Source organism: Colletotrichum aenigma (assembly GCF_013390185.1).
Source record: "Colletotrichum aenigma strain Cg56 chromosome Unknown KSG_Cg56_contig11, whole genome shotgun sequence".
In the NCBI taxonomy this organism is placed as follows: Eukaryota; Fungi; Ascomycota; class Sordariomycetes; order Glomerellales; family Glomerellaceae; genus Colletotrichum; species Colletotrichum aenigma.
In genome coordinates this window covers 538454-555603 of record NW_023500917.1, presented here as the reverse complement: position 1 = coordinate 555603, position 17150 = coordinate 538454, and the positions used below count along the sequence as shown (strand labels likewise).

General features: G+C 52.0%; 2 protein-coding genes across 2 annotated transcripts; both read left to right on the top strand.

Annotated features, from left to right (window-relative positions):
- Positions 1-12849: 12849 nt before the first annotated feature.
- Positions 12850-14159, top strand: asaR-2 (C6 transcription factor asaR; the record flags this gene model as incomplete). The annotated part of the gene is made up of 3 exons (XM_037330212.1): positions 12850-13233; positions 13297-13752; positions 13836-14159. 3 exons carry the CDS (start codon positions 12850-12852, stop codon positions 14157-14159), a joined length of 1164 nt encoding a protein of 387 aa, XP_037171413.1.
- Positions 14160-14333: 174 nt separating this feature from the next.
- asaR-1 (C6 transcription factor asaR) lies at positions 14334-14951 on the top strand (the record flags this gene model as incomplete). The annotated part of the gene is made up of 1 exon (XM_037330211.1): positions 14334-14951. One exon carries the CDS (start codon positions 14334-14336, stop codon positions 14949-14951), a length of 618 nt encoding a protein of 205 aa, XP_037171401.1.
- Positions 14952-17150: the final 2199 nt, after the last annotated feature.

Sequence of the window (17150 nt, the reverse complement as noted above, 5' to 3'; positions counted from 1 at the left end):
CTGAATCATAGCCACGTAGAGAGAATCTTTGCTGACCTTGCCCTTGGGAACGGGAAGAGCCAGAACCGCCTCAGCCATTTTGCCCCAGGCCTCGACAAGCTGCATGTCATCATCGTCATTATCGCCCTCTTCTTGTTCAGCGTCGGAGGTGAAGATGTCCGCGGCGACTTGCTTTCCCTTGCCCTTGCTCTTGCGCTTCCCCAAGTCACGGCTGCTGTTGGCGCCAGCCTCATCATTATCGGCAAAGGAGGCTCCAAGCCCTTGGTCATAATCCTCGTCCAGGTCACGGGGATTTTCGGGCTGCTCTTGCTCTTGCTCTTCCTCTTCCTCTGCCTCTTCTTCCTCGTCATCATCGACCGAGACTGCGAGGCGGGCGCGCTTGGAGACCGGTGGCTTGTACATGATGTCCTCCAAGGGACGTTTGCGGCGCATGACGGGGCTGAACACGGTACGGGGCGGAGCAGCGAGAGGCGAGGAGGCAAAAGGCGAAGAGTCTCTGGCCAACCCCGAAAGTGCATCTCTGGCAGGGCCGACAGACGGGGGCTGCATAGGCGTGCCGTATTCGGAGGCGGGCGCGAGCGGGAGGCCTTGAGCTGCGGGTACTGGAGTGGCGGGGCGGGAGCTCAGAGCGGGTGTCGATCGTCGACTGGCGCGGCCGGGTTCTTCACCAGGGCGTAGGACTGTGACTTTGGTCAGTTTATGGGGAATGGAGACTTGTACTTATCATATGGCTTGTTGTTTGTGCTATAGTCATGTTTTGAATTTGAGTCGGGCTAGAGTAAGTAATTTTGGATCTGGAATGATATTGAACGGTGGGACATTCGAAGGTGGATAATAATTAATACATAGATATCATTACTGAGTTAAGCGGCGATGTAATACCTTTGAATGCAGCATCTACGTCTTCGGGAGTCCATTCAGGAACCACAGTCTCGACATTGTCGGAATTGGCATGCCTCAAAGCAGCTGCGGCGTTAATGGCGGCGCGAATCTCGGAGTCGGTCTTGCGCTTATGTCTGTCCTTTCAGTTGGCGAGGGAATTGATGAGCTTAAGGGAAGTCCACGACTTGGCGATGGCAGGGCCGAAGACAAGGAAAACCTTCTCGAGGGGCTCGTAGCGCAGGTTGGACTTGACAGCATCGAAGCGCTTGCGGCATTCCTCGGATGCTTCCATCCGATACCAGGTTCTCTCGGCTCTGAAGACCACGCGGGAGACATTGGTGATCTCGTCGTCGGACAGCTGGGAGCACAAGAAGGCGGCAAAGTCCCATTGGGCGTGCTGGCGTTTGTATGCATGAGACCACCACAATGTCTTTAGCTTAGACCAGGTAGCCGGGACGTCGGATAGATCTATGTCCGGATTGGCGTAGAGACTGGCGATCTGTCTGAGTCTAGAAAGCTCCGCGGCGACTTCGGCCTCGGTCTCAATCCTTTCGCGTGGCATGGCTAGCGATGGTGGTGGTGACTGGACTCGCTGGATCTATCAAAACACAAAGTTCAACCGCTAGACGGACAAAAGCAGGACACGACACGCCAATTGAGGCAAGGCAGGGCAAGGAAAGGCCTGGTGAGGTGAGGCGAGGTGAGGCGATGCGAGGTGGTGATGGAGGCAGGGTGCTGCACCTGTGACGACACCCAGGAAGACACCTCGGCACCCAGGTGTCGCTCAGGGTGGCCACCTCATCCTGGGTGCTGCTGACAAAGTCTCATGCCATGCTTTCCTGTTGTTGATTCTGCAGGAGCGAGAGGTTCTTTCCTCGTGATGCTGGTCATGAGGTTGCGGCTTCCGAAGTGTCGTTCAATCTGCTGGAGTGAGGCATGCGCAACTGGGGCACCTCCCTCGACTTAAAACCCCACTCCCATGACCACCTTCTGGGTGGCTTTGCTTCTTCTCTTCAAACATCTGACTTCGTACAAACCCCAAATCCAACCTGAAATCCTCAGTTCACCGTCAAACAACAATTACCTCTTCTTCGTCTCCTGGTACCGTCCTTCTCAGGACGACAACGGCGACCATGCAGACCCCAGAAAAAACACCAAATGCGGCTCCTCAGCCCACCTCAACGTCGACGGTGGCACCCTTCAGCGAGAAGGCCAGGCGACAGCAGATCCTCCACAAATGCCGCCAGATCGTGGCCCTTGGTGCCCCAACGAACGCGACGCCGACTACCTCAAGCGGCAACGGTGCAACTGCTCGGCAATCCCCGTCTTCAATCGTCGACTTCTACACCATCGATGCTGCCTACAGAGCCGCCAAAGTCGCCGTCGATTTTCACGAGGAAAGGACAATGTGACCGCGGTCCATACGACACCATACCTTGTATGTCGATCTAGGCAAATTCGTCGATAAGCATAACACCAAGCGAGGGGCACAATATTGAACGAGACTTTTCTTGGGGACCTGGTGACGAAAGGAAAGGCCCTGCAGTCGTTGCCTCGAGCTTGGGTACCGATGCAATTCTTAGTCACTGCTGTGCTGATGGCAAAAATGTACCACAGTTGCTACAATCATAGGAGACGGGTATTGTTGCCCAACTGGGATTCGCTGTGGTTTTTCATTGCAATGGTTAGACATCAACACGAAAGTATGCTGAGCATCAGTGGATGCCTCGTGTCGCGGGTAGCTCGTGTCAGAACGCCAATCCTTGCTGCGAACAAGAATGCGGCAGGTCTGGCGGATGTTGTGGCGATGACATCTATTGTATGGTAAGCTCTAACAACATGACCGGGACATACTCAAACCCCACTTTCCAACCTGGTCACGTCTTCGCTACCACCGAGACGCACAACTCGAAGGCGGGGGGGAAGTACCCCAATTCAACTTTGTACTGATATCTGTGAAGGACGCTGAAGGAAAAACGTTGAGGCTTGGCAACGAGGTCATCACTCCAGCTGACAACGACACTTCGTCAAACACAGGAGGAGCCAGAAGAAGGCGCGCTCTTCCTCGTTCTTTCCCCGCAAGCTATTGTAGATTCGAACAAGGACCTGCGTCGTGAAAGCGACCTACGTGCTAACGGTTCCGGTCTATCGGCTTCGATCATCGACAAGACGATGACCGAGTCTGTACCTTCCGAGGAAATCTTTTGTATCTCCATGTCGGTGACGAACGCGAACGGCAATGAGATCAGCCTCTCCCAGCTGGGCTTTCGACTCTGAAAATCATCAGTGAACACCAAGAAGACTTCTTGCTCCAATCGAGGGACGTCATCTAGAGAAAGGTGGTGCATCATGCGACGCAATGGCACCCTTCTGACATTCAGCGCGCAAGTAAGCTTGAAAATGTCGTTGTACTTTGATGGTGTTGCCAATGCCGTCCCATCGTTAGAGAATGCTGCTGCCGCAACGGTGTTGCGGGCTCGGATTTTATGGGCTTCCCATGTTCTTTTGGGGAATGTCTGGATGATAGGATTTCTAGATGTAAACGGCAATGCCACTTGGTTAGGAGCGAAAACAATCTATGCCATTAAGCTGCCTATGAAGCCCTTGTTCCGAGAGCCTGGCAGTTGTGAGGCGTGCTAAAGTGGCTTGCGGCCCAACGAAATACCAACGCAAAGTATCCAATGCCCACCGAGAACAGATTGCTAGATAAGCGCACAGCAAAGCTGTTTTACGACGCAGGCAGTGCTATGCTGTCTTCCGTCTTTCCACGAGCTTTGTTACTCCAAAGTGAACAGATGCTAACTTCTGGGTTCGTATTTCATTCACGGCTGAGTTGAGCAAACTTTGCGGTGATTCGTCCATCGGGACGATGGGAGCTAGCCCATGCTCGCAACCTTTGATTGGTGGCGCCATGGATCAGCTTGGGTAAGATGAATGGGTTCTTTTCATTGAATGTATAGCGTTTCGAATGCTCAAGTACCATGAAGGATGGTGCAGGTTCAGAAATTGAATGACCCTGGACGCCTTCAGGTGGACAATCTTTTGCTTGTATAAGGCATTGACGGTCGGTAACGTTAGCCATAGAGGTTACGCTGTGCCCGTCCAAATATTTCCCCGTCAGAGTCATACGGCAGTCAAAAAGGTGCGCCTCCAGGCGGCAAGCTACGATGGAAAAGTCAGAAGGGAAGAAGGACGTTGAGGAGACTCAAAAATACATGAAGGAGTATGAGGGTCTTGGTATCCTGATCTGGCCTGTGACTGTACCCGAGATCAACTGCTGCAGTGCACGGCTTTTGGAATGGGAAACTCGACAGGTTTCCATCGTATTAGCCGGCTGGTATGAACTAGATAGCCCATCTTCAACACGGATCTGCAAAATCAGGTTCACGAGATCAACTTGATGAAGAACATGTTAATAGCAGGTGACTTCCTGATTTGGGCGGATTACGGTGTGACTTCTCACCCTTGACAGCGTAGTATCTGCTCATTGGGGCCAGAATCATCAGAAAAGTGGCTAGACTAGATGGCACGGCGAGACTAGATTAGAGTAGTGGGTTGCCGGGAGAGGTTCAGTGAAGAGCTTTCCCCAACGGTCTTGAAGAATCCAGGGGAGAGACCTTGTGTTGTTCTCAGTATGGACTTTTCCCAACTGGTCTAGGGCGGTCGAAGAAACCAGTCTCCCTCTTCATGTCACTGTGCATCCTGCTCCCTTTTATGGTTGAGTCCACTTTCACCAATAACATATTCTCTGGTTGTGGCTTCCGGTACACCTGATGCATTTACCATTGGTTCCAACTCCAACTTCCGAACGTATGGGTATGCCCTTGCAAGTATCAATGACACACTGGCTTCTCATTTGGCTCGTCGGCATACGGCTTCTGCGAATAAAATCCTTAACTTGAAGATGAGCCATGTTTAATCTGGCAAGTAATTGATGCTAAAGGGGTAGAGGCAAAGGAAAAAGAATGGGTCGTACGAGTAATTGGGGCCTTGAAATTGCCAAGTGGTTATGACGCCTCTCTGGTCTCAAAGCGGATACTTGGAAAGTATATGAGCGAGAGTCTTGTGATTATAAATGAGGCAAAAACTACGCAATACCCAAGAAGGTGGAACAAGTGGGATGGGCTGGTCAGAGGGCTACTCACATCGATCTGGGCGAGAATGGTGCTTTATGAAGCGCGGTAGATGATTTCTTGTAGCCATGACGATCGGTGCAACCAAGTGTGCAGCATGGTCAGCAGAATATGGCGAGAGTAAAGATAAATGTATACAGTTTATGAGCGTGATTTCTTGCACCGCGCAAGCGCATCTTCGCTACGCAAGGATGCAGAACGACGACCTGCCAGGCGAGGACTTCGATCGGTTTCAAATTGAACCTATGCTGGCTGAGGATGAATGAATCTGCCCAGTAATTGGTGAACGGTGCAGACAAGCCCTCAGCAAATCTGATCCTGACGTAAAGGCGGGCCTCCATGATGGTCAGTTGGCGAGTAAGTTCCAAGGCATCGACGTCAAGAAATACAAGTTTCTTCATGTTCTAGGGTATGCTTGGGGCTGGTTTTTGTCCACTCAAAGTCAACGCGGCGCTCACTGGACGCATCTTGTCCACGCATCTGCTGCTGAATGTCCGTTATCGGCGGACCGGCCCCCGGTGTGCTATTCGACTACGCCGTTTCTTCTACGAAGGAGTAAGCCCGTTGCATAAGCTGTTATCTGGGCGCGGCACCTCAAGTAATTGTTTATGTTGTTCCTATTAGCTGTGGACGAATGGGAAGCATGTGTTTGCAGATACTGCTCATCCAGTGATCTCAGGTCGAAGGGCCATGCTAAATGTTTATATTAAGTGAATTTGCTGAATTATTCGAGTCTTGATACCGTTATAAAGCGTACGGTCAGCTTGGTGAAATTGTACGGTCTGACCTGACAGTTTTGGCAGATCAAGCACCATTTGTGCCATTCGTCCCATTTGTGCTGTTGCAACACCCGTAGGACTCAAGCCTATTGCCGAACACAAGTTCCTATCCCTTGATGCGTTTGCATCGGAAATTTCCGCGGGTTAGAGATTGATCTAGCGATTATTGACGGGCATAACAGGCCAATCTTCGACCTAGGGTTGTGCGTCAGTCTAATCACGGGCCACACCACCTCGTCTTTGTTATCCATGTCCTCGTTGTGGGCCACGGCATCCTCGACATCCGAATGTACCTCATTCAAGTCGGGTATTAACATCATCTGCTTGGCGACTATGACCAGTCTAGACATTTCAGGGAGTTCCGCTTTCCATGATTTGATAGTCTCGACTGCCCTAGAACTGGAACTGTTTTCTAGAGATATGTCCGCACGAATACCTGTGCTGGCCTCAACACACTTCATTGCTGGTACTTTGGCCTTGCTGAAAACGGCCAAGTGCCCGGTGCGACGGCTTAGAAACTTGTGCTGGCTTCGGTTGAGCGCTTAATGGCGTTTGCAGGGTCTAGTAAAGAATGGTTAGCGAAGAGTCTCGTAACTCGTAAGCACGATATTCCTTATCAGAGTCACGATTTCTGTAAGCTCGTCCTGAGCTTGTTTGAGATTACCCTCAGACGATCGGTTCTTCTGAACACTCTCGGTTTCATTTCGGGCCTGTCTAGTGTCATGACTCTTCGAAGTTCTGGAAAGCCAATGCATACTCAATTTTACCGGCCTTACAGCCGGAAGCGCAATGCCAGCCTTCGTCGTCGCAACTCCATGCCCATGTTTATTTATCATGAACTAGCCAAGAGAAGGTGTGAACGTTCATCCTAGGAAGCGGGCAGTCAATTTCTTGAGAGAGGAAGAGATTTTGATTTTGTCTGCGAGCACATCCGCTCACTGCTAGATTTGCCTGATACAGTACAACATCAGTAACACAACGCCTATTAAGTGGCAAAAGTCCGAGTATCTCAAAGACAGGCGCTCTGCCTGAAGCAAGCGAGTCCTCCAGACCGACCCCACAACAACCATCAACCTCGCATATTGTCACAAAGAAGCCTTGTGAGAAGAATCTGGTGCAAGCATGCGCCAAGTCCCAGAAGCTCATCATCATGCTGCAGCAGTTTCAAAACGCCTCTCAAAAGCTCGCAAGATAGACTTGGATGTCATGGAATTCAAATACACGGATAAATAATGTACCGCCTGCAAGCTCACCACCGTTCCAGAATTACAGCCAACTGTTTGGGAAGAAATACACAAGGATTTGAAAGACACGTTCGTTGATCACACCTTTGTAGGCAGTTTTATGAGGGCAAGCGTATTGCAGCAACCACACCCGGCGGGAAGTTGTTTCTGGTTGAGTATGCCATTATTGCGGCAGATTGGTCTTTTTAGCTTGGGTTGACCGACTTTGATGATGTTGGAGTCGTTTGCTTCTACCTGCCGCTCAGTCTGCTGGATTTGATGGAAGTCGGAGTTGCATAGGTAAGAGATCCGGAGCCCGATGCAAGAAGAAATGCTGCTTGGTGTACTCAAGGAGTGATGTGTTGTTGTTCGCTTCTCGTTCAATTTGTCACGTATCAAATTGCTATAGACTTTGTACCACTTGCTCAATCAACTACTTTCATCGGACTTGTTCATGGGGGGATCCACGAGACAATCGATTCAGCTGAATGGTGCTTGAGCGCCGCTGTCGTGCTTTTGATGCGACGAACGAAACTTATTTAAATATAACACCTGCAGGTTGAGTTCATCGTAGAATCGATGGCTGCACTGCAGAGAGGGTTTCCATATTGCCAATACATTCAACCGGCTGTCTCGTAGGACCTCCAATGCAGTCATCAATGATGCAAAAGGGTGTTGGATGTGGTGGAGTGAAGGGTCTGTTTGAATTTGGAAACAAGTGGGAGGGTTTGATAGTATAGTGCGTCAAGGGATGTCTTTGGGGGCATGATGGATTGCATTGCAGAGTCTGATGTCACCGCAGGAGCATCGATCTGACATTTGGGTTTCGTGGGGATCCTCACGGACTGAAACTGGAACAGGGGCCTGAGAGCTTGAGAAAGAATGCCCTGGTGTTGTAAGGGTTTCGGACGGGGGTATGTCCATAGGCGTCGAAAACCTGTTATTGATGTAGGATATGTCTGGCTCCGAATTGAATGCATGCTTAAGGGAAGGTTCTCCTGCACCAAATCGCATCCCCGAGTCGCTCCGCATATATGACAGTCAGGGATGGGGTTCTATCTCCTCCACTAGTGGTCTCTATTGTTCAAACGCGCTCTCTTCATATACCCCCATAGGTAGCCATAGAGGTTTCTCTGCCATGCTGGCCCTCGAATATTTCCCCGTGAGAGTCATGCGGCAGTCAACAAGGTGCGCCTCCGGGCGGTAAACTGCGAAGAATAAAATAAGACGGGAAGAAAGATTGTTCAAACGCGTCGCTGCGGTCTGTGCCTGGAGGCTAAGAACGTAGACTTTGCTCTTGAGTGGCATGAGTACCTCTTTTGTTACGACTGCATATCCCAACTATGCCTCTATTTTTCTTAAATAATCCAGAAGAGTTCCTACGTCGGCCCAAGAAGCTTTGCTGAATCCGCTTTCTCGAATGGGTGGACAACAAGAACAATGGCTCGCCCTTTCAGCATCCCACAAATTCCACAGAAGCGTTTGCTGCGGCTGGCTGGGAGACTGCTCTCGCCCCAAACTTGTGGGTCTCGACGAGTGGGGTGTTTCGGGCTTTAGGGCGAAGTCGTCGTGCAGGTTTCTGAATAAAGCAATGGCCAGAACTGCTTTGTCGATGACGCCGCCGGTCTGGCCGGAGATGACGACGCGCTGGACCTACTCCTTCTGCAGTACGCACGTCGGGGGGTGGAGGATGAAGACGTCGGGCGAGGATATTGGTGTCCGTCTTCGCCCCGAGACTATGAAAGCAATGTACCAGATCATCGGTCGCGACATTCTCCGTCACATACGGCCAAGAGCGTTGTTGATGCCGGCAAGGTCGTCTTCAGGGACTCCAACTTCTGGTACTCCCAAGCTCCAGGCGATCAGAAGATCCTCAAACTGCTGAGAAATAGCTCCGCCAGTTGTTGATCCCTCCCCTAAACTCTCCAAGGAAAAGTTCAAGACCTCGATAGTCATCATCGCGGTGAAACGTTCGACAGCTCAGTGACCTCGTCGGCCTGGTCTGCGTCGCCCGGGCCCTCGAAGGCAGTATGCTGATCCTTGTTGCGAGCATCTACGACTTGCTGCGGGTGCACGGCGCGCTGCAGATCGTCACGTACCTGATCTACATTGTCGCCTTCGGCATGGTCGCGTACATGATGCGCGAGCTTCATGCCATGAGTCAGGCTGTTAAGCTGTGGCGACGAGATGGATGCAGGGGTGCAGTTTTGTCCACGGTAGACAGTGTACTTCTGCTTCACTCTCCGATCTTGATGAAGCAAGCGCCGAAGTAAATTGCAACGCCTTGCATTTCTCATCCTGGCGTTGGTCTTCATCAACAGGTGCCCGTGCGTCGAGGATGATGGCTTGATCTTCTTAATCAGGTGGGTTGGTTGGGGCGATTGACAAGCATGACTCCCACGGCGCCAGGACCAGAGTGGTCTGATGCCATTTGGAGAGCTGACTTGTTAATGTAAAAGAGATGATGCTAAGATCGGAGAGAAAGCGGGGTTGAATGCGAGATGAGCATCAGGGCATCGTGGAGACCGCAACCAACAACAGCTGAAACATCATCTGCCTCTCAACGCCCGCATCTTTGACCCCACGCTACGTCGCGACTTAACGATAAATCAGTGAGCGCTGTTTGCTGAAATCGTGACTTTTGCTGTGGTCAAAAATATGCCGGACGGAGCGTATGGATAATGGAGTGAAGGAGACCGCACAATGTCTCACCTCCCGTGCGAATTCAACAGCTACTTATTCGGTTGGGATGATGAAATTGGTTCGATATGACTGCAGTGCACAGCGACTCCGCTACTGCCAGAGCGCGAATAAGGCTCGGGACTGGGTCTTCTCCGCGCAATGCTGCGAATGCATCGTGGTGCGATGTTGGACGGGAGAGAGTGTGGGGCGCCCGACAAGGGGTGGTCCACACTATGCGGAAATGACTCCAGAGACTTGACACCAAATTTATTTGTGGGAAGCCACAAGTCACGAAACACAGATCCATCTCTGTACTTACACGTCGCTCGCTGTTCGTCAAGGGTGGGCATCGTTATCGCGGGAGTCGAGGTGCAATACGACGCGACGTGACGTAGTGCGACGCGGGCGAACGAGACGGGGAATCTCGTTCCCTGGTAGCTGTGAAGTTCAGTGGATGACTAAGAAAAGTTTTTGTGTCACAATGTTGTGGTCCGTGCTACCTCGTCCAGATGGCGGGCCTGGTGCTGATTCTGCCTACATTGATGCAATGGGAAAAAGAGAGGATGAATGGAGATGGAGTTGCAGCTTTGAAAATTACGCGTGATGAACAAAACGGCTGATTATGTCATCACGTCACGCTTGACACGCCCCATCACGTGCTTACGGTGCCACTGACGCACGGCCCGCCACAGCTGGCACCCCACCGAGCGCCATCCCCACAATGCGACCCGACACTCGACCATGAATCGATCTGAGATGGCTTGTGTTAACCTCAGCGGCGCAGGACAGGCCATCAGCCGCAGTTTCCAGGCATTATTAGCTTAGTTTGAAAAACAGAAGTCGTCTCGGTTAAAAATAGACGCCGTCAGCAAATTCAAGGGTTCGGAACCAGTCGGCTCTGGCTTGCGCAGAGGAACCCTCATGTACAACGCTCCCTGGGTTGAAGTCGCTTGAAGAATCGAGCACTTGATGGCTTCTTCAAACCTAGTATCTCTATGCTTAGACTTATCCGTCTAATGCTGAAGGAGTCAAATCTTCCAAAAATACTAGCTAGTGGCTACTATCTCTTGCTGTTGGACGAGAACATGCAGTTCAATGGACTACTTCTCAGAAATCTGCCCCTCCCGCTGTATTCCTTATCACTCTTCTGATTGACAAAACACGCCCAATTCCAATTCATGTCCCTCCTTTGTGCACATCCATTATGGATACAAGCAACTCAAAAAAGACTTTTGCACATCTCGGACTTTTCGTTACCACTCACAGCCTTCCAGGGCCCTCAGACTCTCGCGAGATGCTGCAACGAAATTTGCTCTTTAGGCACTGACTCGGGCTTTCGGTCAAACGCAAACCTTTTGGCGTTCGGGTCGTACACAGCCAGGCTCTTCAAGACGGCATCGTTTCCACGAGCAATCATCTCGTCCTGATACTGAGACAAGACCGTCTTGATAGGGTCCTCGTTCCCGACTTGATCGCCAATCTCTCCGATGCGTTTCGCAAGGAGGAGCGCATCCATGATGGCCTGAACTCCACCTTGACCCCCGACTTCAAAGAACAGATTAGTTCAGGCGCATTACTTGGTTAACTGGGCACTTACATGGGGGCATACAGTGCGCCGCATCGCCGAGCAAGGTCACTCGGCCTTCGCGCAGCTCGGGGCACGTGAAGGTTCGGAGTGGAAAGGGGTTGCCCAGCATCCTATCGACAGCTGTGCGCTCGATGACGTCGCGGAACTCCGGTCGCATATTGCGGGTGAGGTTTTTGGCGAATTCTTGCAAGTCCTCCTGGGATGCAGACTTGGTCCAAAAGGACTCAGACTCGGCGTTCTCGTCTCTCCAAGTCAGAGCCCAGTAGAAGTCTCCCGCGTCACCAGACGGGTGGACCTTCTCCATGGCAGTGAAGAGTGTGATGAACTTGGGCGCAGCGTCTTCAGACTCTTCCGGGAGAAAGACGGTGTGGGTGGAGTGGCCCTGTTCCAGTTGTATCTCCATGTCCCGACCGCTCAGGGTGAGCTGGCCCCCGATCACTCCAAGTGGAAGATGCTTTGGAAGTTCCCCGCTGTACAGGTACTTTCTCACTATTAGTGCGTCAGAAACAATTCAGATGCTCTGATTGCGGGTCCGGGAATTCATACCAGCGCTATGCACGCCATCCGCACCAACCACGATGTCACCGGTGGCAGAGCTACCGTCCTGGAACTGTACAGCGACGCCAGCGGACGTTTCTTCAATCGACGAAAGCCTCTTGTTGAAGTTTACTGTGACATTGGTGCTGAGCCACTGCCGAAGTCGTTCGCGGTTGCATCTCAGAAAGTCGTTGGGGCCCTTGGATGTTGCCCCAAAGCGAACATCGGGGTCGTTGCTTGGGTATATCACCGACTGGGCTGGCAAGTCGAACGGGACAAGGTGACTAGTCGTTTCCAATGGCGCCATGTCGTCTGGGGCCGAGGCCCGCAACTCTTCCAACATCCTATTGAAACTTGGTTAGAGTTCTATTGGACGCTTTCAAATCCTCAAAAGGTGTGTGGGTGTGATGTGTTACTCAGGAATGTAGCGAGATACACCAACCAGACGTCCTCGCCTGCGGATCCTTTTCGAAAACTTCAAAGCTTATTTTGCGCTTTCGCAATAGCTGCGCCAGCGTTAAGCCGCCGATTCCGGCTCCAATAATGAGCACATGAGGTTTCTGGCCTGGAATCATGTTTGCAACGAGTTTTGAAAAACTGTCAAGTCATTGTATGCTGAGCATGAGGATGGTCAGATTCAGCAGGTCTGAACGGAAAAGTGGTTGCACATATATGCTCTTTATCATCTTGCCTGAACAATTTTGGGCATCCACCTCGGATCGTCAGATTGACTGAGAACAGTCCAGTTGCGAGTAGCAACCTGTCGGAACGTTTTTCCGACATGGCAATCTGAGGAAAAAAGCCGAGTGGGGTACCCCGGCTAGGTCAGCGACACGGACGCGGGTACCTAGTTCAGGTGGGCCTCGGCGCCGCACGCGGCGCCGAGGACCGGGGTCGCCCGCAAGAAAGCCCGAGAGTTCTACTCAAAACTGAAACTACCACTTGTGCGACCGAACCAGGAATCAGACATCAATCAACCTCATCTCGCACAAATCCCACGTCGAAAGAGGATGGAAGCACAAGAAATGACCGCTGTAGCCAACGCAGGCTCTACCTCGGGGTCCGAAGCCGACGCGCCGGGGATCCGCGACCGATCCTGCAACGTCTGTCACCAGCGCAAGATACGATGCAACAGGAAACAGCCATGCGCTGCATGCAGTCGTCGCGGAGTTCCCTGTGTTTACCCGTCTTCAGTGAAGCCATCCCGGCGTGCCAAGGCGACGACCGTGGCCGACATTGTGCGCCGCATCTCCGGGCTCGAAACCACTCTCGTCACGGCGGCGGGGGTTTGCATCCAGCCCGATAGCCCGGCCACACCCCAAGGTGGCTTTGGCGAGGACGTCTTGGTCCGACATGATTCTTCAAGCCGCTATTTTGATGAAGCGATCCTTTCCAAGATTATCAAACTGGTACACAGACCGCATGTCTTCGCTGAAGCGTGAGCATCAGGCTTGGTTCTGACACCGCCGCAGGAACACGATGTCCGCTCGTATTTGTCAGTTTCGGAAGCACAGTCCGCTCCTCTGACGACTCCATCACCATTCGTGCCGATAGGGATCATCTCTGAGCCTTTTCCCATCGACTTGATGTCGTCATTGCACCCCGAAAGGTCAAGAGCAATCCTTCTATGGACGAATTACGTCAACAACATCGAGCCTTATGCGAAGATTCTCCACGTTCCGACCGATGAGGCGACTGTCTACAATACGATAGCCGAGCCCAATCGTGCAAAACCTGAAAATCTGGCGCTATGTTTCGCCATCTACTTCGTCTCAGTCGCTGTCCCTGATGGTGCCGTCCGCCGCGGTCAAGAGGAAAGAATACTCAAGCTTCATCGATTTAGAAAAGGGTTGGAGCAAGCTCTGGCGCATGCCAACTTCCTCGAGCGTCCGACGATCACGTTACTCAAAGCGCTTGGGATATATCTTGTGGGTATCCTGCGCCCAATTTCCGCGCCTCCTGGTGCACTCTCGCCCCGATGGCCCATGAAGCCAGCTAATGATTTTGTCAGGTAGGACTGCGACTTTACAATCATGGAAGATGCGTCTGGACTCTATATGGCCTCGCTATACGAGCTGCCCAGTCTATTGGTCTCCACCGCGATGGCCAGAATCTAGGTCTGTCGCCTTTTGAAACTGAGATACGACGAAGGCTGTGGTGGTACTTTATCGTTCGGGACGGCAAGACAGCCGAAGACTACGGCCTCCAGAGTACATCCAGTCTTAACCTCATCGCTGAGGCCGAGCCGCCTCGCAATCTCGACGACGGCGATATCTACAGGGATATGGAAGAACTGCCACCCGCACGGGAGGTGTGGACTCCAATGATTATCTAGCTGATTGGCATTGAATTCTCCCGCACATGGCATCGGCTGACGCAAATCGCACCTTCGACGTCATTGGAAGTGCCGACAGAGGAGCTGAGGCTACAGATCATCAACGACATGCGATGCCGAGTGGGACAACTCCTTCGGGCATGCAGCCCCGTTGTCCCGGCCCAGCGTCTCACAATGCACACTTCAAGCTTCGTCATCCGTAAAATCGACTTCATTTCGCGTCAGCAGTGGGTTGCCCTTCAGCATCCCAACCCGTGGCTGAGCGAGTCTTTCACCACTAACCAGGACCTTCTCGAAGCTGTCGAGATCCTCGAGATGGGCATGTCGTTTGGCAAGGACGAACTTTTACGACCGTTCCACTGGTTGACGCTTGCCTACCCCCAGTACCACCTCACGCTCTATGTTCTCAGCCATCTATGCGCACGGCCTGACGGTTCACACGTCGACAGGGCGTGGATAGTGGTTGAGGAGATGATGCGGCAGGTGAGACGTCGTCAGACAGAGGACGGTCTCCTACCCACGTCGAATTGGAACGTCCTACTTGTCCTCTACTCGAAGGCGCTGAGCCGGAAGGAGAATAAGGCCGGGAACGTCGCGAGTAATGGTAGGACTCCCCAGCAGATGTCTTTCTCGAGACTCGAAGAATCTGCGGGTGGCCAGGATAATGAGGGGATATTATCTGGTTTCAACAATCATGAGACAGATTGGAATGAATGGGCACAGTTTGTAGACTGGGATACCATGATACACGAGTTTCAAAATGACGGCCTGGGGATAGTAAACTTTCTTTGAGAGTATGGCGCTGCGACTAACCAGCCATGCTTAGGCTTGCATTTTGTCTGAGGCAATTTATTAACTGAAATATCTGCAAGTTCTGAGTTAAATATCTTGGGGAATCAATTATCTGTTGAGCCTGTCGCAAGAATCATGCGGCGGCTTACGAATTCCCAGTTATCTGACCATTCCAGTCCATCCCAAAATCCAAGCTGGGCAAGACATGCGACTCGGGGCCTACTTGAAATACATGTATCCTATGCTCCAACAGGGTGACTGAAGACCATAGCAGCCAACTGCTTGGGAAGTCTCGCGCAATCTGCCTGTGATAAGTCCTGCAATCTTTCAGGAAGGATTTATATCGAGTTTAACATTGCGACAGAGTCCGACTCCGGTAGATAGCTTCAGATTTGCACTGACTTAGAACACAGCGCAAAGACTTATACTTTGCGTCTCAAGTGCTAGACTGCAGCTTTTTCTTCTTCGCGGTGCGCTAAATCAGCCACGCCCTGCTCGCTTTCATCCTCGACGAGCCCCTGTCCGAAGATCTCGCCAGTCTCTCCGAGTGAATCTCTAGTGAAGTCAGCCACCGCATGCAAGCCAAATTCAACCGCTACGACATCTCCAAGAGTACCTTTTTCTTCCTTGTAGCCGTTAAAATTGCCGCCAGTCGTGCCGTAGACGAATGCGGTGCTCTGAAGCTCATCCACGACCGAGGACCCAGTTTCAATATCATCGCCTTCGCCCAAGCTTTCGAGGCCACTGAGGCCACACGCATTGTCCGCGGCAAGACCACTAACAGTAAGCCCGTCGATCAATTCAACCACGCCATGACTACCTTGGACCCCACTGCCTGGGGCGAGTTGACCGTAAGGGCCGGCGCGTTTGCGAGGACGGGCTTGACAGCCCCGCTTGACGGGAACACGACCAAGTAGCCCCGCACCCAGACCGTCGACGACCAGGCCCTCGATAGCCTTGCTAAATCACTAAGGTTTGCCGCCGACAGCATAGATGACAACAGTGAAGATGATTATGAAAACGACATGTCCCCTGGCGACGGTGCCGGACCGCGACATAGGCGGGCCAATTATTGCAGCCCGCTAGAGGCACCCCCCACACACCAAGGAGGCCAAGAGACGACTTGCCGAATTCTGTCGTAATTATTTGCCCGACTCCAAGTTCCTTGCAGGGACCCTTGCAGGCTCTTTTTCTAGCATTCCATGCCCCTAGCAGGACAACGGGCACGATTGCGGTGTTTTCGTTGCAGCATTTTTGGTGCATATGGCTGCTCGGCGTTCGCAGTAGCTCTGAGTTTTGTTACCGGGCTGTTGAGGGAGGCGACACAGAGGAAGAACGCCTAAAAGATACGCTGGCCGGCTGAAACCGAGAACCATAACAATGATTGACTACTTGAACTTTGTAGACTTGCATTATATAGGCGTTAGGAGTCAGATAGAGGTTGAGCTCTCGCACAAGACGCGACAGCTTTCTATCAATAATTACATTTAGGAACGCCGCTCCCTTGACGGCGTCGATGCTATGGGGCCCGCATGCCACCGTTAATAGGGAGAGTCATGAGCATACCTTAATTAGTGTGTGGGTCGCCTTCGGACGCAGCCAAAATGGCTGCGTCCGAAGCTTGGACGCATGCATTTCGGGTGCGTCCGAATAAGCAGAGCACGCACTCAGTCAGGTAAGGACCATGATGGCAGCTGCGTCTGAAGATGTTAGCTACGTCTGTCTAACTGCGTCTGCACAGCCACGGTGTGTCCGAAAAGCCACACTGCGCCCGAACAGCCACACTGCGTCCGAAAGACCATGGGATGGTATGATTTATTACAAGATCGATGGGATATCGAAGCGTCTCTTCTTCTTCCCACTTTGAAGCAGACTGCGTTGTAACAGTCGTAGATGTCGAGGATGTGACCATAATGGAGGGCCCCTGAAAGTTCTGCTGCACAATCTTCCGAATCGTCTTTCATGCCGCGGCCTGTTTCTCACGTGATACCGCCGTACTTGTTTGTGGTGTCAACTGGCGTGTCTTGCCCCTAAATCTCCAATAGTGTCATAAGAACGAAGAAGCGCGCGCATTCATGTTTCTCTCTGGGTTGGACCCTAGACCTACCGCTAAGTCTTGGAAGCAGGCGTCAGTAACCCCCCGTGGGTGAGAAAGACAAACGGTAAAACATCCTCGCATCCTTAGAAGATGAAATGGAG